Genomic DNA, 24,271 nt, shown 5'->3' with positions numbered 1-24,271 from the left:
GTATTGATAGAGATCAGGGTATCAAAAATATGCTCACTACCACAGATAGAGTAATCTCACAGTTACACGCACATACATTCATCATACGCTAGGGCCCATTTCACTAACATACGCTCAAATACTCTACCAGCAATAAACCTGTGGGAAGAAAACTCCTAAACCACCCTGCACTAAGCGATAGGACCTGATTATAGTGGTTGTCCCTAAACATACTTTATAATCTATACAACAATAATCAAAAATGTACACAATAATTGACAAGAAAGAATATTCAACACCATGTTTAAAAGTTATATTGCTTTATCTAAAATTAGTCAAAGTAAAATCAATCAGAATAAATCATTTCTCATAGTTACCTATTCTAACTAAGTGTCAGAACGAGTCAGGACCAGTCTCTCGGTAAAGTCTCTCAGGACGGAGTCCTCAGCATCGGACCTCAGCAACGCGTGAAGGCGGCCAAAAGAGTGGGGAGAGCCCTCCCTAAACTAACAGTTTTTATAATGGAAAATACAATAGAAACACACATAAAATTGGCTGAATAAACTGTATCACCGAGCAGAACGAGAAGGAAGAAATGTAGCTTTGCTACATCTGGAAATCTCCGCTCAGGAAAAGTCACAAGGCATAAACTACGGAACAGGAACCAAGGAAATAAAACATGTAACACTTTTAATCCGATTCCTCCTCGGCCATCGAGCCACAGTTCAGAGTTTCCCTCTAAGGCTCCTTTGTCCTTTGAGAAAGCCAAGGACACTTTCAATTTTCTTGGAGTACACCCAAAGCTGCTGCCGTCCTCATGGAAAATTTCATAGAAGGACTATGGTCAGTTGTCTTCAACCTTTTTCCAGCAGGGGTCTCTCTTGCCACATCACAGAAATATTTACTCGAGGCCAGGCTCACAAATCAGCCATCATGGATTAGGCCTCCATAGGCCACAATAGACCATCTCAATTTAAAAGAAATAAAAACAACGTTAATACAACATAATGATTAAACAGTGTTAACCCCACTAATACCCTTATGTGTATGCATTTATCTAGCTTTGCGACATAAAAATCATTAATCCTAACAGCGTTTTGTGCTCAAAATAAATAGCACACAGCAACGTTTAAACATGAAAACTTGCACGTTATTGTAAATACATGAACAGCACAAATAAGCTAACCCTCATGTAACTTTCTCTTGTGTTAGGACAAACGGGTTGATTAGGGAAACATACTTGCACAAGACAAATAATTAATTGTTAATTATTAATAAAATTAATAAAACGCATAGACATGCCAGAGCTTCAAAAGCCCCAGAATTTTCTAAAAGAAAACTCTGCTCCAGCAATCCCCCCTTTGGTGATTTTATCACCAAATAAACCCCAAAAAAAAATTAGTGAAAATTTAGTCCCATCTCAGGAAATCAGAAATGTCTCTTCCCTTTAGACAACATTAAACACCAGTCACTCTTTCATCATCTCTCTTTGTCTCTAAATAAACACTCTCCCTCAATTCTTCTAGTTCAATCTCTTCTGGTTCTCTTTTTGAAATTTTCGAATTCTTGTTTTTCTTTTCATTTTTCAATTTCCCTTTCCCTCTCCTGTTTTTACAACACACACACACCAATCTTCGTATCAGTAAAGCAACAATTATACAAGACAAAGGAAACAATATTCTACCTATAATAGTACTACCTATCTTTGCAATAAAATCCTTAACAGCTATCATTTTATTAGCTAGTTTAGTCCATAAACTCCCAGTTTCAAGTGGTACTAAATCTTCATGCAAATCAGTAATATTTTTGATATAGACCTTCAAGTCTTTACTTTCGTCAGGAATGTAAGTACAACAATGTTGAACTTTCAAAATTCCACAAACTCCACCCTCCTTAGCCAAAAGAATATCAAGGGCAAGTCGATTTTGCATTGACATGGCACGTACGGCACTTAATTCCGTATTCACCAAAAGAAACCCTCCTGCGGTATTTGTCGATAAGCGATCAACCACTGTGGACAGTTTCCGGATTCCATAAGCATTTAAAGAAATTCCCACTGCTGGAATCAAAACCCCAAAAATGTCACCCACAATTTCAGACCAAGTTTCTCTCTTAAAACGTGTTAATATATTAATGTCTTCTACATCTTTTACTTTATCCGTATGAAAAATCTTAGGAAAAACCAGGCCCACATAACATGTGCCATACCAATGGTCAGGCAACTTGTAATAAGCCTTGTTCCCACAAACATAGTATACTCCTGGAAAAATCGTATCTTCTCCACCTCTGAAACCCCAACCTGTCGCAATGAAGTATGTATCATGGCACTCACTAGTTCCCACAAAATATGTATCATATTGGGATTTCCTTCTGGTAATGCATAGTTTACCCTTCTGCGGTGCATCTAGAGCCAAAGTTGGACTAGCCCCATTCCTCAACTCCTTTCCCATCTCAATGTCCCAAATTGTCTCACTCACTTCATATTTTCCCCCTTTTTCATGCATGTTCATTCTCCTTTCCTCAACCATATCCAGGAAAGCTTTCTCCTCTCCTTTCAAATTGCAAGTTAAATTATTCTTAAAAATGTAATCTAATGTTAGTCCTTTTTCTTCAATAAAAATTTCACCAAAAGTGTTAGCTTCTTTAGCTGGATTCAGCTCTTTGTTCATTGGCAAGTGTCCAAAAATACTATCCCTGTTAGACATCTTATAATCTATTTTCCCTAACAAATAAAAAACACTACTTAAAATACTACAAGAAATACCATATGTAGCTGGCAAATGGTGATAAGTAACACCCTCAGAGACGGATGCAGGTAATTGCATGCAGACATAGCAATCCCTTACTTCCATTGTCTTCACATATTCATATAACAGTTTAGAAAAAACATTACTAGAAAAATTATTAATTGACCTATCTTTGTGTATGTAATTACTACTTCTAATTGGAACTTCTTTTTGTGAATTCTTCTCTATATTAGTCATGTTTTCTGTGTCCATTCCAAATTCTACTCTAAAAGTAACTAATAAGATTAAAACACCCCATAGAAGCATTAATAATCCAGTACAACAGCAGCACATTTTGCACCACCTCTTTAAAAAGGCACATCTATTTCTATTCTCCTCTATGTTAGCCATTTTAGTTTATCTTCTACTACTCCACTACTGTTTGAACTTCTTCAATTCTTCAGCAACTCTTCAGCTTTCAGTTTATCCAAATGATCTCCTTGTTCACTTGATCCAAGTGAATCCTTCTTTCACTCAGTTTGGATACTTGTCATTCTTCACTTCAATTTCTTCAACATCAAACTGTATCAGATCTCCAAGGTCGGAATCCTCAGCACTCGACTCTTCTCCAATGTCAGTCAAGAGTACTTTCAGAATTTCACCAGTATCTTCCTCAACCACTTTTCTCAAGACCACTTCCGGATTATCTCGAGTCACTGTTTCTTCTTTTCCTTCTTCAGACAGTGTCACATAAGACCATTCCGGTGATCTGTACTTTTGGTTGGGTCTTTTAACTCTTCTTATTTCTACTGGTTCTTTTGATTTCTTTGATTCTTTTTCTTCAGCTCTCGAAGTTTGGCTTGATACTTCATTCACTTGTTCAGCTTTTGATGAATTTGCTCTTATTACTCTGTATCTCACCCTTTTCACTCTGTTATTAGGCCAACGATCTCCTTTCACAACCTTTTTCGGCCTCAATTCTTTAACACTCTTCTCTCCAATCGAAGTTCTCTTTCTCAGAACTCGACCTTCTGTTTGTTCATCTTCATCATCTGTTTCAAGTGCCTCTTGTTTCCGTTTCCCAGTAGCTTTTCTTTTCTCCACAGATTTTTTCACCACTGTTTGAGACTTCCCTATTTCTGTCCCTCCTCGGGTCTCCGACACGCAATCTTCTTGCTGTCTACTTGTCCCTTCACCTAGCTCCTCATCAATGTTCCCTACACCTCCTCGGGGGTCTTCCGCAATCTGTCCCTCTCTATCTTCTTCTGACCCTGTTTCTTCAAGAATAATCTCAAGTGGTTCTTCAATCTCCTCCTCTTCTGATTCAGGAGTGGGTTCTATGTGTTTTCTCTTTTCTTTTCTTTTACTCCCACTGCTACTTGAAACTTCAGGCTCTGTAACAGAATTCGATTTTCCCTCTGATACTCGCAGTGAATCTCTTGAAGCTCTCTCTGCTTCTTTTCTCACTGATTCTGTATCTCCAGGATCTTCACCATCACTGGAATCTGACTCTTCATAATACTCTTTACCAGTTCCCTCTCTCGGGCTTGGAACTCTCAGAGTATGACTTGCATGTACCCAGTGCTTCACTCCAGCACACTTTACTGCAGTCGTTGTAGTCAGAATAACTTGTCTCGGCCTTCCCCACCTTGGAATCAAGCAATTTCTTCTTCTGTGCACCTTAATCCTTACCCAGTCACCTGGACTCAGATCATGGGCTTGCTTCTTCTCAAGTGTGGTAGCTTCTTCTCCAATCTGGTGAAACACAGAATGAACTGCGTCAGCCAGGCCTTTACAGTAATCCAAAATCATGTCATCAGTTATTGACACCAACTTATTCACAGGCACGAATGCATGGCGCATAGCACGTCCCATGATTATTTCATGCGGGCTCAAACCAGTAGTTCTATCTGGAGTAGATCTCATTGTCATCAGGACAAGAGGTAATACATCTGGCCATTTCATGCCAGTGGCTAAACACATTTTTCCAATCCTATTCTTGATTGTGCCATTGATCTGCTCAACCACACCAGAAGCCTCTGGTCGGTATGCACAATGTAACTTCTGCTGTATTTTTAATGCTTCACAAATCAAACCAATGAGTTCATTTTGAAAGTGTCCACCTCTGTCAGACTCAACTGTAACTGGAAACCCGTACCTAGGAATCAACTCCCTTAACAGTAACTTTGCCACTGTTAATCCATCATTTCTTCTAGTCGGGTAAGCTTCCACCCACCTTGAAAACAAACAGACTACCACTAGAACATACCTCAGTCTGTTCACTTGGGGCATTTCAATGAAATCAATTTGCATTCTCGTAAAAGGACCTCCTTCTCTGCCAATTGTCCCTAGACTCACCACTGTCTTTTTCCCAGTGTTAAATTGCTGACAAATTAAACACCTTTGACAGATGCTCTCCGCATTTGTCCTAAACTTTGCATTGTACCAGGTTTGCTTAAAGGACCTTACCATCGCGTCCCTCCCCAGATGTCCCTGGCCATGATACATCCTTGCCATTGACGACAAAATTGAGTTTGGCATCACTGGTCTGCCATCTCTGTAGACCCAAACATGGTCTGTTTCTCTTGGAGCACAACCTGCTTTAACCCAATCTTGTTTTTCTTCCTCTCCTGCCTCATCTTGTAACTGCTTTACTTCATCCCACGTTTCTAGGACATTAGTAAACATCACAGAAAGGAGAGACATTTCTTCCATCCTACTCCTGTTAATAGATTGGTTGGTTTTAGCGCAATATTGCGCCACATCGTTGGCAAACCTGTTACCAACAGTGATAAAATCGTCCCCTGAACCATGTGCGGCACATTTTACAACCGCTAACTCCTTAGGCAGCTGTATCGCCTCAAGCAATTTTCCAATCAACTCAGCATTCTTTATCGGAGTTCCACCCGATGTCAAGAAACCTCTTTGTAGCCACAGTTGGCCAAAGTCATGCACCACTCCAAATCCATACTGACTATCAGTCAACACGGTTGTTCTCATGTCTTTCCCAATCTCACAAGCTTTTGTCAATGCCACTAATTCAGCAACTTGCGCAGATTTCACTCCTTTTAATGGTGATGCTTCCATGACTTCTGAAACCTTGCACACTGCATATGCTGCACATAGCACACCATTATCATTTCTCAGGCACGAACCATCCACAAACAACACATGGTCATTCTCAGGTAAGGGAATATCCCTTATGTCTGGTCTCGGTTTTGTACAGTACTCAAGCACATCCAAACAATCATGATCATCTTCCATCTTTATACCCACATTTTCAATATCCGGCAAGAGTGTCGCTGGATTCACATTCACACATCTCTCAAGAGTCACATTTGATGCTCCCAGAATCACTTTTTCATATTTAGTCAGCCGACTATGTGACATATGCTGAGTTCTGCTTCTTGTCAAAAGAATTGCCACATTGTGAGGTACGAATACCCTTACAGGATACCCCATTATGATCCCCTCACTCTGTTCCAGGCTTCTGCATGTCGCAGCTACAGCCTTCAGACAACCTGGTAACCCCACGGCTACAGTGTCAAGTGTCGATGAGAAGTATGCAATAGGCCTTCTCAATTGCCCATGTTTTTGGATTAACACTGAAAGTGCACACCCATTTCTCTCACTGCAGTACAGTTCAAATTCTTTTTCATAGTCTGGCATACCCAAAGCTGGAGCCTCACACATTTTAGTTTTGAGCTCTTCAAATGCTGCCAGTTGTTCTGCATCCAGATCTAACAGATCTGTCATTTCGCTTTTTGTCAATTTAATCAATGGCTTTGCTATCAGGGAAAAATTAACTATCCACTGACGACAATATCCCACCATACCCAGGAACATTCTCACTTCTCTCTGGGTTTTCGGAGCTTTCATTTCTCTGATTATTCTGATCCTGTCAGTAGTCACTTTTCTCAGACCTTTTTCAATATTATGTCCAAGATAATGCACCTCTTTCTTGCAAAATTGTAATTTGGCTGGAGATACTTTTAACCCTCCATCTGCCAGATGATTCAGTAAAGCTATGGTATCCACTTCACAAGCTTCACGCGTCTTTGATGCCACAAGTAGGTCATCAATATATTGTACTAGCACTGAGCTCTCAGGCATGATCAGACTTTCCAACGATTTCTTCAATAACTGATTAAATATCGAAGGACTCTCCGTATACCCCTGTGGGATACGACACCATGCTAAGATACGCTGGCCAAACCTAAATGCAAAAATCGGCTGGCTGTCATGATGCAATGGAATTGAAAAGAACGCATGACATAAATCAATCACTGTATACCACTCAGCATCATGTGGAATTTGATACAGAATCACTGATGGATTTGGCACAATAGGACAACATGCCACCACAATTTGATTAACTTTTCTCAGATCTTGCACGATCCTGAACTTGCCATTGGGCTTTTTCAGTCCCATTATCGGTGAATTACACGGACTACTCAATAGTTCTCTCAGAACTCCCTGCTGAATCATTTTCTCAATTATAGGAGTTATCCCTTCAATTATTTCTGGTGTCATTTTGTACTGAGGAATGTTAGGATATGTAATTCCCTCTTTCACTGCAATTTTCACTGGATCTACATTATTCATCAATCCCACATCCTCTCCTGTAAAATCCCAAACTGCTCTTTTCACTGTGTCTCTCAGCACTTGAGGCAAATCTTCCGGATTGAACACTGGAAATGCACCAATTAACTCATTTTCTCTATTCTCTAGAGTCATTCGGGAGAAAACATCATCATCTGGTGTCTCAAAAGCTATTCCATCTGGTGTACAAAAAATTGTGCAATTCATTTTACACAATAGGTCCCTACCTAACAGGTTCACTGGACTCGTATCACAGACAATAAATCTGTGCATGTCTGAAAATTTCCCTATCTGTACTCTTACTGGTTCAGTAAGACGTGTTCTGATCTGTGTATTGGCTACACCAACTACTTGGATTGCTTCATCCGAGAGAGGAAGATTTTTAACATCTGTTGACCTGACAGTTGATCTTGTTGCACCTGTGTCTACCAAAAAAGTAACACTCTCCTCATTTATTTTCCCATCCACAAATGGTCCTGCCTGGTCTATTTCTAGAGTTGCACCAAGTATGCACTCTTCTTCCTCTCCTCGGCACCGTCAATAATCACCCTCAGACTCACTCCCTTCACTCTTTAACAAGTACTGCTGTACTTTGTTAGTACGTCTCGGTTTGTTTACCTGCTCATCATTGAAGAATCCTGAGTCCTGATTGTACTTTTGTACCCCTTTATTCTGCGGTAAGGGCGGTTTTGGCTCTTGACTCTGCTGCTGTCTCACAACTTTCTGCTGTTGTTGCTGCTGGTTATTCCCATCATTCTGCACCTGTTGATTTAAGGATTTACCCTCATTATTCACTAATGGTGGATTAGGACATTCAGATCTCCAATGTCCCAGCTGGCCACAGTTGTGGCAAGGGAACTTCTTTTTGGCTTCCTCAAGACTTCCCCTTCCTTTTCCTGCAAATCTCGGTCTATTTCCTCCATTATTTCCTGGATTATTTGCCTGTTCCACTAACTGTGCTTCCTGTCTTTCCGCAACTTTCACTTGTGCCCACATTGCTTTCTCTTTCAGCTTTCTCTGTTTTGCTTCAATTTCATCACTGAAATATTTTGCATGTCTCAAAATCTCATCTACTTTTTTACTCTGCCAATCCACTGTGTGTTCACGAATTCTCTCACCAATTTCAGGTCTAAGACCATATACAAATCTGTATACAAAATGACTCAAATCCTTGTCACCCAGGTGTTCATCTCCACTGAATTGTTTAAAAGCCAGTATCAGCCTCTCGTAAAAAGCATGAACTGATTCTTTTGCTTCCTGTTGTGTTCGATCTATCTTAACCCAGTCTGTCTCTTTTGGAGGAACTTTACTCTTCAGGTATACCATCACCTGATCATACTTCCTCATCACTTCTGGATCTGGTGCCCCTGTTCTTGAATCTCTTGGATATTCCTCAGTAGGCCAACTCACAACTATTTTACACTCAGTCCACAAGTCTGCTGGAACAATTATATCAAACAGACTATTCAGGTCAACCCACAGCACTTTTGACAATTTCACAAACCTATCTACCTGCCTATACCACTCGACGGGCTTTTCTCTCAATCGAGGGAAATCATTCGTAAATGATAAAATATCCTGTCTGGTCCATGGAACATGTACATATCCTCCTCCAGGTATTTCTCTCATAGGATAATTCTCCACTGGTTTTTCTTTCTCTCTCACTGGAAATGCTGAATAAGTTGTTCTATCCTCAGATTCCTCTCTTTTCTTATACCACCTATCCTTCCACTTTTCAACATCACCCCATCTACGCAGTAATGCCACCATTTCTTTAATCTGTCCTGTTCTACCAGAAGTATTCAAATTCTCAATGTCTTTCTCAGTGAAATCCATCCTGTACGTTTTCTGCAAAGCCTTTACTCTATCAATGTCAACTCCTTGCTCATTTGCTATTGCTCTTAGTCTATCATGAGTATTTCTTGCTCTCCATGTTATGCTCTTGCACATAAACATTAATTTACCATCATGATGACTCTTCAAGATTTCTGTTGGAACTGTTCCTGTCACAAGCTCTTCTAATTCTATACGTAACTTAACCACATCAATAACTTGTGAATCCTTGTCCTTTTTCTGTAGAACCTTCATCCAATCATTTAAATCGTCAACTGTTATTTCAGCAGTTTTTCTCACTGGAACCACTTTTTTCTGCGGTTCTAAAATCGGCATCCCTGAACAACTAGGTTCACTGACATCCAATAGTTCACTACATGTGTCATGTCTGGTTTGTCTCAGGTCACTTCTCCCTGTTCTTTTTTCTGAATCTCCTGAAGGACCAACTGAATTTGTCGATTCATTTGCAATATATGGAATTACCAATCCATTTTCACCTGCTCTCTGTTTGTCAAACACAGGCATAACTGGACCTATTGTTACAGGCACCGTAACAGCTTCCAGATTCTTCGTTAACTCCCTAATTTTCTCAGCCAGTTCTGTTGTCGTCTTTGCTAATTTTCTAGCATTTTCCTCACTACCTCGATTCTCTCTCTCCCTGAAAGAACTACTACCTCTTGATTCAGGTGTCATTTTTTCTTTCTCAACTGTATCTCTTATCGGAGAAACAACTGGTGTACTCTCATCTGGTTCTGTTCTATATGGAGGTGGTCTCTTGTAAATCATGTCATTTAAGACCTCATCCTCATATTCTCCATATCTTCTCATATCCGACTCAGAAGCTCTTTCTGTCGAAGGAGCAGAAGCTTCAACTGTTCTCATTGGATATAATCCCTCTGACATACAAGCATCTCGCCATCTTTTCATTCGATCATGATGTGTTTCACGATCATGTCTCCTCCCAAACATGTACCTATAATACCCTCCAGACCTTTGCTTTTCTCGGTCATGAACTTCCTCTTCCCATTCCACTAAAGCCTCGAACTGTGTGGGTCTCGGCTTCGGGTCTAAGCATAACATCTTTTCCCGTAAGTTTCTCAACACGGCCAAATTAAATGAACCATGTTCTGGAAATGCTAGAACACCATCTTCTTTAGTATACTTAACCCAATTCTGCAACCATATACAAGTATGCAATCCATATTTCACAGCCATGAAGGATGCAGGTGTTTTCGCTGGAGGTAACAACTCACCCTCTCTCGTTTTAACCTCTTTATCCTTGGTAAACCACTTTTTAACTTTTCCAAAAAACGTCTTTTTCTTTTTCTCTTCTTGGTAATACATTTTAGCAAGCGCTTATCAAACTCTCTACTCTTTCCGTATTATAATTATACAATACGAGTTTCTCAACCAATAGCAGCGCGACTCACACTAACGCACCAATCCTGGAGCGTTTACGTCACTAAACAGCTCTTCCAATCCCTGTGCGACTCACACTAACGCACCAATCCCAGCGCGAACCCTATTCTGATCCACTATCCAATCAGTGCGCGGACCTTCTGACGTCAATAGTCGCTGCAGTCTCTGTCTCCTGTCTCTGTCACTCGTCTACCCCTCCTTTACAAAACTCTCAGTAGACTTCGTGTGTCAAAACTTCTACAGAATCTATTAGTTACAACATAAAAACATCTCCATTGTCTGCTTCGCTAACCATAGAATAGTAAAGAGAGTCTATTTCTCAAGAATCAACAACTTTCATACATCGCATAACTGTTTCCTCTAGGACTTATCCAAAGAGTCTTACAGTCAATAAATGTATATGCATTCACGCACATTCACACGAGAAAAATATAGTACATGCACACAGAATCCTGCTTCTCGAGAACAGCACAACCTGTCTCTGTACAGAATTATAACTCAACAACTAAGCAGCTTACCTCTGCCCAGTTCCTCAAACAAGCTCAGAGAATACCTATTACTCCTCCCGCGATAAGCTTTAACGGCAATCCTTACAGATCCCTGGGACTTAAGACCAGAGTTTCATAGATAACCTTTACTACGATACACACTCCTTATATACCAGAAATATCTAATAGTAACATACGACGATGTCACTGATTCCGAACCCAGACAATGTGAACGCGCAACTTCAATTGTCACACGTAATTCCTTACAATCCCGTCTTTCCCGAGAGCAGCATATACACCTTCTCTGCCCTACTACGGAACTGCTTCCACAGCTTCCAAATTCCAGAAGCACTACATATAACTCAACATCACGACTCCAACATATAGTATTAGTACATATACCAACAACATCAAAATAAATCAATAATCAATAAGCCAATATACAAGCAATCTTATCTTATCAGATCAAGACAACCATCTACAACCATCCTCTGCTACCAGAGAAATTGATAGAGATCAGGGTATCAAAAATATGCTCACTACCACAGATAGAGTAATCTCACAGTTACACGCACATACATTCATCATACGCTAGGGCCCATTTCACTAACATACGCTCAAATACTCTACCAGCAATAAACCTGTGGGAAGAAAACTCCTAAACCACCCTGCATCTATATCTAAGCGATAGGACCTGATTATAGTGGTTGTCCCTAAACATACTTTATAATCTATACAACAATAATCAAAAATGTACACAATAATTGACAAGAAAGAATATTCAACACCATGTTTAAAAGTTATATTGCTTTATCTAAAATTAGTCAAAGTAAAATCAATCAGAATAAATCATTTCTCATAGTTACCTATTCTAACTAAGTGTCAGAACGAGTCAGGACCAGTCTCTCGGTAAAGTCTCTCAGGACGGAGTCCTCAGCATCGGACCTCAGCAACGCGTGAAGGCGGCCAAAAGAGTGGGGAGAGCCCTCCCTAAACTAACAGTTTTTATAATGGAAAATACAATAGAAACACACATAAAATTGGCTGAATAAACTGTATCACCGAGCAGAACGAGAAGGAAGAAATGTAGCTTTGCTACATCTGGAAATCTCCGCTCAGGAAAAGTCACAAGGCATAAACTACGGAACAGGAACCAAGGAAATAAAACATGTAACACTTTTAATCCGATTCCTCCTCGGCCATCGAGCCACAGTTCAGAGTTTCCCTCTAAGGCTCCTTTGTCCTTTGAGAAAGCCAAGGACACTTTCACTTTTCTTGGAGTACACCCAAAGCTGCTGCCGTCCTCATGGAAAATTTCATAGAAGGACTATGGTCAGTTGTCTTCAACCTTTTTCTAGCAGGGGTCTCTCTTGCCACATCACAGAAATATTTACTCGAGGCCAGGCTCACAAATCAGCCATCATGGATTAGGCCTCCATAGGCCACAATAGACCATCTCAATTTAAAAGAAATAAAAACAACGTTAATACAACATAATGATTAAACAGTGTTAACCCCACTAATACCCTTATGTGTATGCATTTATCTAGCTTTGCGACATAAAAAGCATTAATCCTAACAGCGTTTTGTGCTCAAAATAAATAGCACACAGCAACGTTTAAACATGAAAACTTGCACGTTATTGTAAATACATGAACAGCACAAATAAGCTAACCCTCATGTAACTTTCTCTTGTGTTAGGACAAACGGGTTGATTAGTGAAACATACTTGCACAAGACAAATAATTAATTGTTAATTATTAATAAAATTAATAAAACGCATAGACATGCCAGAGCTTCAAAAGCCCCAGAATTTTCTAAAAGAAAACTCTGCTCCAGCAGTATTGCAGTGCTGTGGGCAAGGATCTAATGTCACATTGGTTTTCATTAAGGAATGTGCCAGACTCAATCCGCCACCGTGGCTGGAGCTCTTAACCGCACGTTAGAGAGACTTAATATCAGGATTTCATGGGGTGGTTACTTATTTCAAGCTCAGTCTGGCAGTACTGCAATGGTGTCCTGGTAGGCTTCCTTTAGTTTCTACCCCTATTTCCCTGGTCTTAATCACATAAGATGCCAGCGGACTGAGATGTGAATGACACTGGCCTGCGGACTGAGATGTTAATGACACTGGCCAGCGGATTGAGATATGAATGACACTGGGATCCCAAGTAGTCCTGTGGCCCTGGCCCTTGGAGCATCGACATATGTTGTCCTGATGTCAGAAGTAAGAGAGGGTGTTTTGAGATTTTCATGGGATGTCTCCTCTGAATGTATTCCTATTCTTCCCGCTCCATTGATTTGCAGTTATTCGTTGGCAAAGATCTGTGGGTTCCCTCTCCTGAGAGGGTTGCAGATTGTTCCAGAATAAGTTCCCCTTTCCTGTCTTGTCCACTTCTCACAGCAGTTCCAAGGATCACCAATCACATTTGCCAGAGTGTGACACTATCGGTCTGGAAGTTGATTCTGAAATAGGACCTCTCTCCCGGAAAAGTAACAGTTACGTTCAGCAGTCTGATGGTCCAGGAGGTCTCCATCTCTACTCGTCTATAATTAACCCTTACAGGCGTTTTCCAGGGGGTTCAACCTATTCCTGGGAATTTTCTCTAGGTGCCTCTATTCAGGTCCACAGGGCAATTGACTTAAGTTCAGGATGGTTCAGCGAGCCACACCTTCGTCACTGAGAAGATGATACAAACATTGTGGCATCAAAACCATCTCTGCCAGAGCCACACATCCGATCAGCGATAGTGCCACTGTGTTCCAGAAATCTATGGATTTTCTTAGCCCCTCTACAATCCTTCCCATGTTTAGGGTATATTGTCATTCGCAGGCCATGAGCTCAAATCCCAGCAAGGCTGACTTACCTTTTGATAATTCGATACCATCGTGTTGGGTTATTTCACCTGTTGTGTACAGCACTCAAGAAATGGCAGACATACCGTATGGAGACTAGATGTAAAATGCAAGTTACTATTATAATAGCTACTATAGTCTCCCGCTTTGAGACATTTGAGAGTGAATTTGAATGTCTTGTCCTCTGACGTTTTATTACCTTTGGCAGTTTTTTCATCAAAAACAACAGTTTTTTTTCTTGTGGTATGGTAGGAAGATTTGGTACTGAGGTCAGGATCCTTCTTTTAATTGTAAGGTGTTGTCCTCCTTCCAATAGGTTACAAGGGTCTGTTCTTCTAACTTTGTATCCTTCTTCTTCTTCAGAGGAAGAATTGTAACTTATTCTTTATTTTCAGAGGGTTGTGTTGGTACTTGGAGCACCCAAAACCTTTCAGGCAAATGTAGAGCTAGGTAGTACCATTTGGGGCTTGTGGCCAGGTTGCAAACCTTAATTTCCATGAAGTAGATTGTATCTTTTGAATATCGACCTAGTTTATTGTTTGCCTCAGTTTGAAGGTGTTGTAACACAGTACTGCACTCACGTTATCGACCTACGAATATATTGAGACTGTAAAATTGATTCCTGAACTATTGTAGTGGTAGAGTTACTAATAGTAAATCTGCACTTACTGTGATGATATTGTAGGAATTGATGTTGTAATCACGCTGTATCTGAAGAGCGATATTTCGGGAGTTCATATTGTGATGTATAACCAAGTTGAGCTTATTGTAGCGGTGGAAGGACAGTGAGTTTAAGAGTAAGGCGGCCATCTTTGCTGAAGAGTATGGTGTTTTGCTGGGTGACTACTTTAGTATATTCTCAGGAGTTTGAATACCATTTATCCACTCAGTTAGCTAAACATGGGTCTCCTCTGTTTTTAACTAGAGCTTGGCAGAGTAAGATTTTTGGAAGCCTGGACAAAGTGGCATTTTGCTATCCTCGCTTGGCATTGCAGTCATATTTGGAACATCTCGTAGCACTCTGGTGTCACAAGATACTGGTGTCATAGGTGAAAGCCTAACATTGCCCGCCTGTAGTAAGTGCCCTGTACCATAGTCCTTTAGACAATGACATATTTTTTAATCTGGAACACATTCACTGGGAATATTAAAATAGGAAGGCGCAACAGGGTTTACTTCCTTGATGGCAGATCCACCTCATTTTGCAAGGACAGTGGCAGTGGGGAATATGAGTAGGAGTAATAGGGATTATCAGTAAAAAATCTCAGAATTTCCAAGAGCATGACCTGTATGACCACTTCCAAAATGTTTATAACGTTTCACTTTGGGCTAAAAATGGCCCGCCACAAGGTGGCTCAGTTCCTCTTTAAAGTAACAGTTGTTCGAGAAGAACCCTTACAACAACAAGACCCTCCTCATCCTTTTGTCTTATTGAGAGATAAACCATTTAGGATCCTTGCCTAAACGGGTTATTCGGTCTGTCACCCGCTCTGCTAAAGTCCTCTTCGAAAACATTCTAGACCCTCGTGTCCTTTCCCTCTTGTTGCCCCACTGTGTATGTTAGCTGATGATTGGGTGTGAGTACTGAAAACCCCCACATGCACTACAAGCTTAATAAAAGGCAATAATATCCTATTTCAATAGAAACCTCGACCAAGTGAGATAATCTGGTTGCTCTTTCAGACCTCCACTGGTCTGCTATTGACTAGCACCAATCGTACGGAGACAAATTTAGCTATCTTCCTCCCTTCCTTTCTTGTGCACCACTCTTACATCCAAGTGAAAATGTCTTGAGAGTAACTTGGATTGATCTCACTGATCCTTCTTCGAAAGAATCACATTGCACTGTCCCACAAAGAAATCTTCTATGGTCGCAGAAGCACCTCATGCTTGAAACAACACCCACTTCCCTGCATCTCACACCACCTGCAGAATCTGGTAGGGTATGGATTCACTATATTTAGCTCCATCTCTACTTATCTTGATGATATCGAAGTAGTTGATACAATGAGGTCGTTATAAATCTACATCGATATTTCAACTACTAATTGTGGTTGGACACCAATGTGCCTTACCCCAAGTTCACTTCTCTATTTATTCTTGGTCATAAATATGTTCTTAACAAATATTTCATTTAACACATATGGTTAACGTTTTTGGTGTTCGTTGTGTAACTGCTGAATAGTATCAATTTATATTTTTGCATAACAGTAACATAGTGGCAATAACAAATGATTCCCCCATTATAACACGCTTTTTTCTCTTTCAGGTTAAGTGAAGTGCTCCATCCTGCTCAGATCTTTTTGGATGAAAGGTCACCGCCTGTTTGATGTCATTTCCTACCCAAATGAAGTATCCGCCATTAGTGTTGGGTCTCACACAGATGATATACTACAGTGCACAATGAGGCGGCACCATCCCTGACTTTGATTGGCTAAAGCACTGTGGCTCCCAGGACTGGTCTGAAGTGGTAGAAGGCCTCACTACGGATTCAATTCTGTGTGCAGTTCTACATTCAGAGAGGAATCGGAGTGCACAGGTCCAGTCTGTATTTGGAGAAGAGCTCTGTAGTAGGTTGAGAAGCAGCTGCCCCCAGATTTTGCTTGAATTTGGATGAGGAGTGGTGCCTCCCTTCACCACTACAATGAGCAGCCCACTGTCGCCTACGGATTACGACAGCCTGGAGATTCAGCAGCAGTACAATGACATCAACAACCGCTGGGAGCTGGCAGACGAGGAGTGGGACAATGAGAACAGCTCGGCTCGCCTCTTTGAGCGCTCCCGCATCAAGGCGCTGGCGGGTGAGTACCAAATCTTTGATATCGGGCCCAATTCAAAGGTCAGACACAATTCTTATGGGTCTGGGCTAATAAACAAGCATAAGCAAAGAAACAGGGACAGAAAGACCAAAGGTAACATCACAAGCCATAGGGGAATTACATATTTTCAGATTAAATGCTGGATGTAATATGACTGGGGGTTAAGGGGACAGACACAACTAGAGTAAAAAAGCAGGAATAATATCAGGAATACTCTGATCATTGTGAGCGTTGTGGTGTGCGGGGGGCTGGGTTCTTTCATCTGGCTTGGCAGTGCCCTCAGATAGAAGCCTATTGGGGTAGGATATTCCAGGTCTTGTCTGACATAATTGGGATCACCCTCATACCGGATCCTATGCTGGCACTCCTGGGGTACACTAAACACCTCCGTAAAAATGTGCGGAAACTTGTGGCGATGGGCCTTCTATTAGCAAAGCGCCGGCTGGCGATGCGATGGATGAGGGGTCCTGTACCTACTATTGCAGAATGGGAGCGGTATATGATTTATTGCAACACCCAATCAGATGTTTATAACGAAATGCTCCGAACGTGGTAACCGCCCTAAGAGCTTCTGGGGTTTGTATGCTCAATACCGCCTGGCTAAGCAAACATCTGAAGACGAGTCAGTTGCTTAAAGTAGACTTGCTGTACTCATTTATTGTCTAAAGCCCTGATGTATTCTTGCTGAGGATTTGACACTGTCATGTATCTGTGTATGTCTGCCCATGATGCCTCTTTATTATATATTGCCTTGAGCGTAACTAAGTTCCCTCGTCGAGGCGCCAATTGTGAATTTCTTATTTTTTCCCTCCTCCCCCTGCCTGCTATTATGTCACATTTCAACTTTTGGTGTTCCATAATTGATTATGGTCTGTGTGATCTGTTTTTGTTTTAATGTATATGTATTTTTGTTCATGTTTTATGTAATTTGAAATGTAATAAACACAATAATAAAAAATAAAAAAATAATATCAGAAACCAGGGGGGCTACTTTCTCAAGATTTTGGCACAGGGCACCGCAGCAAGTCACCTTGTTGCACTGCCCTGTGACAAAGGGAAAGGGAAGAAATGTGCCGTATCTATAGCATACGGTGCATTCCTGTCCTTTCCCCCTGCGCCGTTTCAGCACCCTAGTGACAACACAGCCACCCTTGCACTATGGTGCAAGGGTGTCTGCGTTACATGCAGGATTATTTTTGTGCAGGAAGGGGCACCTTCCTGCACAAAAATAATCCTGGGAGGCTTTTCCTCCATCTGTGTGTGCTGCAGAATGCAGTACACATGGAAAGAGAAAAAAAGGGGCTAAATAGTGATATTTCTCCTCGTTGCGCCTCCACTGAGGAGGCGTAAGGTTTCCCCCAGGTTTAAAAAGTCTCGTAAATCTGGCATTGTGCCAAATCCATGGGAGTTGCGTGTAAACACCAGCCGCAACCCCTAAGGCACACCTCCCTAGCACAGAGTGAAGCAACTCAGCGATTTGCAGTGCTTTGCCTTATTCCACACTTATGAGGCCATTCAAAGCCTTGCAAAGTGGCTTTGCGTGGCTTCATAAATACTATTTTGTGCTTTGGGCCGCCGTTGCGTCACAGGAAGTGATGCAACGCAGCACAAGGGCCTCGTAAATATGGGCCCAGGTGAAGGGACTAACACCAGGTTAAAGAGCATGAAGAATGCCGGAGGGAGTATCACAGACTGAGAGCAGGGCAAGGAAAGTGTCACAAACTGGAGTAGTGCCAGAGGAAGAACCCGGTTCCAATCTTAGGACCAAGTGGGAACTAGTTAAGCAAAATTAGAGAAGGACCAAGTGCCGAGGGAGAAGTGAGGGACTGGAAGATATTTTTTATAAAAGTTGAAGGCTAGAATCGAATAATATTAAGACACTGATATCTCTTTAGTAACCACAGGGTAATACCCAACAGCAGAAATGATTAGATTTTTTTCATTTCTAAAGCATCACGTTTTGCTAAAGGGTCAACGTGTCATCGAATGCAGTTACAGAAGGCAAGAAAGCTGTGACTTTACACACCTTCAAAGTATTTGTGGTAACATGTATTTCATTTTTGACGTATTCATGACATACTTTCTCTTTATCCTGTTGGACTGTCTCTTGATTGTTCTGTACCTCCTTTGCTTAGTGTTTACTACAAAGCTATCTTCATTATATTGCATAGGCTAGTGTCTCCATGCAGCAGAGGCCCCACAAACTTGCTTTACATTGAGTATGAATTCCCCTCATATCTGCATGAGCACCTTCGCTCCACATGTGAGCCTCACGCTTCTGCAGGGGACCTTACCACCTGCACTCAATCCAGCCCCTTTTTCAAGCAGCAATCACTCTGTACATATTATTTGTAATTTCTTTTCCATGATCCTTGAAACAATTCCGTTTGAAGTGCTCTCTGTATGCAAAGTCATTCACTGACCAAAGAAATAAGCAACTCCCTTTCCTGGTAAAGAGGGTTAGATGAAACTCAGCAGTCTGTATAATGACAAGCCTAGGGTGGGATCTGTCCCACTCAGACAAATCAGTATGTAATGTTTTGCATACGTGTGTCTCCAGGGAGTCCGGGCACCGGGGACCGCTCTTTAAACGACCTACCCCATTGTCTTGCAGTTTCAAAATTGAATTTGGATTGCAGTATACCCATAAGATAGCATTTCATTTTCTTTAAGTGCATCGGGGAAATAGAGTCTTAATGGGGATAGCTGATCTGAATATATTTTAACAATATGCATGGCTTCTTCGGTGTAAAGCCGTCAGGCTTCAGAAGCCCATAGATTCAGTACAGGCAGAATTGAATCCGCACGCAAGCAGTGAGCATGGTCCAAAAATGACACCTTGTAAGACAATCGTTCAGTTTAATTGAGATGCCCCCCAAGACATTTAAAATTGTGGGAGCCAAGAATGGCCCCAGGTGCATGCCTCAGGTCATGGCGAGAGGATTCCAACAGGAGGATACTATCTGTACCCATCACACGCATTCTGCCCGCAAAGACGAGAACTACTCCAGGACGCTGGACCAAAAGAGTACAAGGCATACAAGATGTTAATCTATGAAAATGGTGGACTCTGCTGAAAACATACAGCCGTGTTGGTGCTGCATCACTTATAAACGTTGGATTAGTAAAATGAAAACCTGAAGATTTAATTGTCTGCTTATCTGTCTAGGAGCTTGCCCAGAGATGCCAAACCCATGTTAGGTCAGAAAGTTGACCATAATATTGCGCCCAGAGTACGTTTCTTCAAATTGAACATATGGCAATCACCATAAGAGTTGGGACAGCGGCCTTGTCGAAAAGAAGCATTAATAAGGGACAGCTAGAGGCCATGGGTATATGAGATATGACTGATGCTCACAGAAAACATAGTACATAGCTACATAGTAGCCTTTATTGGCTGCAAAAATGCGAGGACATCATTCAGTGAAACAGGAGCTCCAAAAAAAATCTGTATTGCAGACGGTAGTAGGCAGAGATGAATTAGGAATTTTATTTGGAATTTTTTTCATATATGTTTGTAATCTCGCAAGAAAAGAAAAGGTTGGAATCGTAAACGTTCGTTGGAATCGTAAACGTTCTTTTGAGTATGCAGCGGGTTCTGTAAGGGTTTAATCTAATGCATTGCAATATAAAACAGTATTAGTTCTTTGATGCCAAGAGAGATGTGGCTGAATTTCGGCTGACTTGGCAAAGAAAATATTCCTCTTTTATTTAGATTACAGAAGAGTTGGTTAGCGAAAATGAGATGGATTAGAAGTCCTTCATTATTTTTCACATACACGGACAGAGTATTTTAGTTGCATCAGCTGAAAAATAACATAGAGCGAAAGCTAATTTTTTACTTGACATAAAAGGGAACCTTCATAAGCGATAGCGTTAGTTTTGTTATGAAATTCAACAAATATATTAACAGCTGTGGAAGTCACTAAAAGTAGTTATTGAAAAATGTTATACTATGTGGCAAAACCACAGAGGTATCAGAGAACTTTACATCAAACAAGATGGAAGTGAGAGGAAGATCAATTCACTGTCCATCTGAGGGGTATAAATACACCCTAAGGACTGTCCAATGGATGAAACATTAAAAAACATGCCATTCTGTATGTAGACACAAGGGCAATGAGAGGAGAGTGAAAAGGCCAGTTGAGGAAGTGGTGTGCCTGCAGCAGTTCAATAGTAGGGAAGCATACATTACATTTAAAAAGATGTGTAAGAAGAAGGGTTTTAGGATGATACCGAAGACAAGGATGGTGGGTTGAAATTATACTTTGGTAGAAGAGAACTCAAAGTTGAAGATAACGCACTTGAAAAGGGTTCTTTGATTGCTTGTTTAGACCTGAATATTTGATATTTCCAGTTTACAGGTGCCTTGGCTTCTGGGGCCTCTAGAGCACTCACATGTTAAGAAGACCCGCTGGGTAGGCATGAGTATGTTGTAAAACAGGCAGGCCTGTTGATTCTTGCTTCCCAGGCAAGGAGGCAGAATTCCTTCAGCACTGCAGTGACGTTGTTGCATCTTTCTGAGTCAGCAAGGCTGGCGTGCAGCAGCATGCAGAAAGAAAGGCCTTCAGATGCGGGTGTCCACCTTCCCTCTTAGAGGTGCACACGTTTGATATACTCCTCAATTAGAACTTCTACTGCAGAGCAGAAGCCAAAATAGGGTAGCAGGGAGCAGATATGTTGATGTTGAGTAGGTGAATGTGAATTCCCTTTTAGCAAACTATTTGACACACAAGTGGAGTGTGGTGAAGGACTCAAGCAGGAATCCTTTGGAACTAGTATGATATATGGCGTTGGAAGGGAGACCGTTGATGAAAAGTGTGCATGTTCAGTCCTGATTGAATTTGTTGGAGTGTTTTGAGTGAGTTGTGAAAAAAATTGTTGTTTCACAGATTTGAAAGAAAAACTTTTGATTTCCATACAAATGTTGTGCGTCATCCAGAATGGAACTCTTTATTGTTTTAGGGATTGTGTGTCTTTGTGGGTTGAGTTCCTAAGGTAGACTTTCGCCTCATCCTCCTATTGGAAAATGCAGACCCCAAAGGTCGCCATCCTTCAAAATTTCGAGTGACTGCTTATATGTATTGAAAAGGATGGGTTTGGATGGTGTTTTTGGTGTGGATTCTTTACACAGATTTTATAAGAAGAGAGAAAACGGATCAAGGAGCTTGTCCTCAAAGTGCATTGCGGGCTTCATAGTAATAACTCCTGGTTAGTCACATTAAAGTTTGCATGAAGAATAGGTAAGAGACATTATAGTCCAAAATGTAGAGAACTTTGTCCAATATGTATGCCGCAGACCAGGCAGTGTGTTTATTTGCTTCCAGAAATGCCAAGGAAATGAATTTTGAATCTAATAAAAAGATGAACATTTTGTGAAAAAGGAACAACTCTGCCTGGTGCTTTGTTTAGTGTGGCAGATTGGATGTGAATTCTCCGGGTGTAACCAGGACTTTGGTGTTGGTGCATTGTATGCTTCTACAGGGACATCTTAAGGATCTTGGGGGCCCTGTTCGGAACAGCTTTGAATTTATAATCCAATTTCAGCTCTTTCATTCTTTCTTTGGCTAGGTCACTGACAGTGCACAAGCACACTGGTCCAAATTCGAAATATGTTTGTTTAATATTCAGGGATAGTCAATATTGTAAAACAGTTGGACCTCACTAATATTACTGCAAATAATCTTTGTGACCCCTCCCATTTCTCATATGTGAGGTCCTGTTAGGAAACTTTTTTTATGGATGTTGCATTAAACATGAGCACAGCATTTCTGTGCAAAATGTATATAATAGAATCTCACACATCACCTACATTAAAAATAAATTAAAGGGAAACAGTATTTAAATCAATCTCTTTAAGAATTATTCAAGGTCCTCAGGCAATACTCTGCATAACAAAGTTGACTCTATGGGGTAGGGGGGGGAGGGGGGCTAAATAACTGAAGCCCTGGGCCAGGGGCACTTCTCCCATGCCTTAAAATGTCTCTGTTCCACGATTTTGCCTCTGACAGCACCAGACTTTAGAAAAGTAGAGACTCGTGGATGAAAGCGTTGAAGTAAACAAGGAGCAAGATTGATTGACAGGAGTCCGAAGGATTTTCCCTGCTGGCAGTTTCACGAGTTAGATGAAAATGCAATTTTCAATGGTTTTACCTTGGATTTGACGATGTTTTTTAAGGAGTGCATGAGACTAATATTTTTTGTGAGACTAGAGTTGAAGGTCCTTAAACCAAAAAGATTTTACTCCCTGGAAGTCACATATAGAATATGAGGGGCAGTTCTGTGCCCACATTTGCGTGATGCGGACCAGCAAAGGGGGTCACCTCCGTGGTACTGTTTCCATATTTGGAGGCAGCATCTAACATGCCTGAACTACCCCATGTGGCATCTTTAAGCAGTTCCAAGAACATAACTGGCAAGTCCCATGCATAATTGAGCATCACCCTAATTCTACTAGCTTCGCTCTGTAGTATTTAGGCATCACCTACCTTTACACTGACTGCCCAATGACGCATGGTCAGCATCTATTTTGGGCAGTGCTTAATTTTTAAAACAAAGGGGCTTATTTACAAGCCCAGTGTGCCGCAGAGAACGTCACTTTTAATGACATTTCAGCGGCGCACTGGGCTTGCCGATATCAGCGATGCCATGTAAAGCGTGGCTATTCATGGCCTCGTAGATATGGTGTGAGGTAACAACGCGCAAGGCGCTGCATTGTCTCCCACTGCGATTGGGAGGAGTGCCATGGGCGTTACGGTGGGTGTTCCCACTAACAACCATGGCATTAGACACATTCCCAGATTTACATCATACTGTAAACCTGGGAATGAGTAAAAAGCCTACGCCTCCCCAGGAGTGACGTAAGGGTTGTTTTTGTGAGGGAAGGTGTCCCTTCCCCCACAAAAACAACCTGATTTCAACGCAGACAACCGTGCACCATGGTGAAAAGGTGATTGCGTTGGCGCAGGGCAGCCATGCACCATTGCTGTAAAAGAGGGCAGGATTGTGCCGTATCTCATAATTATTATGTAACAAAAAAGTACCTAGCCGTCACATTTACATTGCTGTATTGGTTTCAACAGACTAAGGACTTTCGCTGATTCGAATAGTCTTAAGCATTTATTTACTTATCTTTTTAAGACTTTTTTTGAAAGTTCATTACATTACTGGAGCATGTCATTCCATGAGACACACCCGCATTACCAATTCTTTACACATAAATACAAAATGTACAAAACATACAGTTTAAACAAACAATATTTACAAAGACCAACATAAACAAAATTGCATTCAGGTTAAATCCAGTCAATATTCAAAGCAACAGCCATGTGGGTGATTATTCCTAGAAACTATTCATCTCGATCGTAAGTTGTCTAGGCCCTACCTACCCGCCCTTGGGCCAAACCACTCCTTCTGTATCTCATAATTTTGGCACAGTCCTGTCATTTTCTATTGACGTAGGGCAGAGCAGCAGAAAGGCTTGTGGCACTGCCCTAGGCTAAAATGTAGTAGATGAGGCCCAATGTATGCCGGTGCCCAAAGCGCTGCT

The 24,271-nt window shown here is 41.2% G+C and overlaps 1 protein-coding gene across 2 annotated transcripts in view; it reads left to right on the top strand.

Annotated features, from left to right (window-relative positions):
* SPTBN2 (spectrin beta, non-erythrocytic 2) overlaps positions 1–24,271 on the top strand; it is a 935,599-nt gene that overhangs the window by 211,399 nt on the left and 699,929 nt on the right. For both annotated transcript variants that reach the window (XM_085625501.1, XM_085625502.1), the window contains exon 2: positions 16,173–16,704. In XM_085625501.1, the coding sequence (XP_085481627.1) occupies positions 16,548–16,704 (157 nt within the window). In that variant the 5' untranslated portion in view covers positions 16,173–16,547. The remainder of the gene's footprint in view (positions 1–16,172; positions 16,705–24,271) is intronic.

Source organism: Triturus cristatus, chromosome 9 (assembly GCF_964204655.1).
Source record: "Triturus cristatus chromosome 9, aTriCri1.1, whole genome shotgun sequence".
Classification (NCBI taxonomy): domain Eukaryota; kingdom Metazoa; phylum Chordata; class Amphibia; order Caudata; family Salamandridae; genus Triturus; species Triturus cristatus.
Note: the sequence above shows the minus strand (reverse complement) of the source record. Positions and strands in the feature narration are given on the sequence as shown.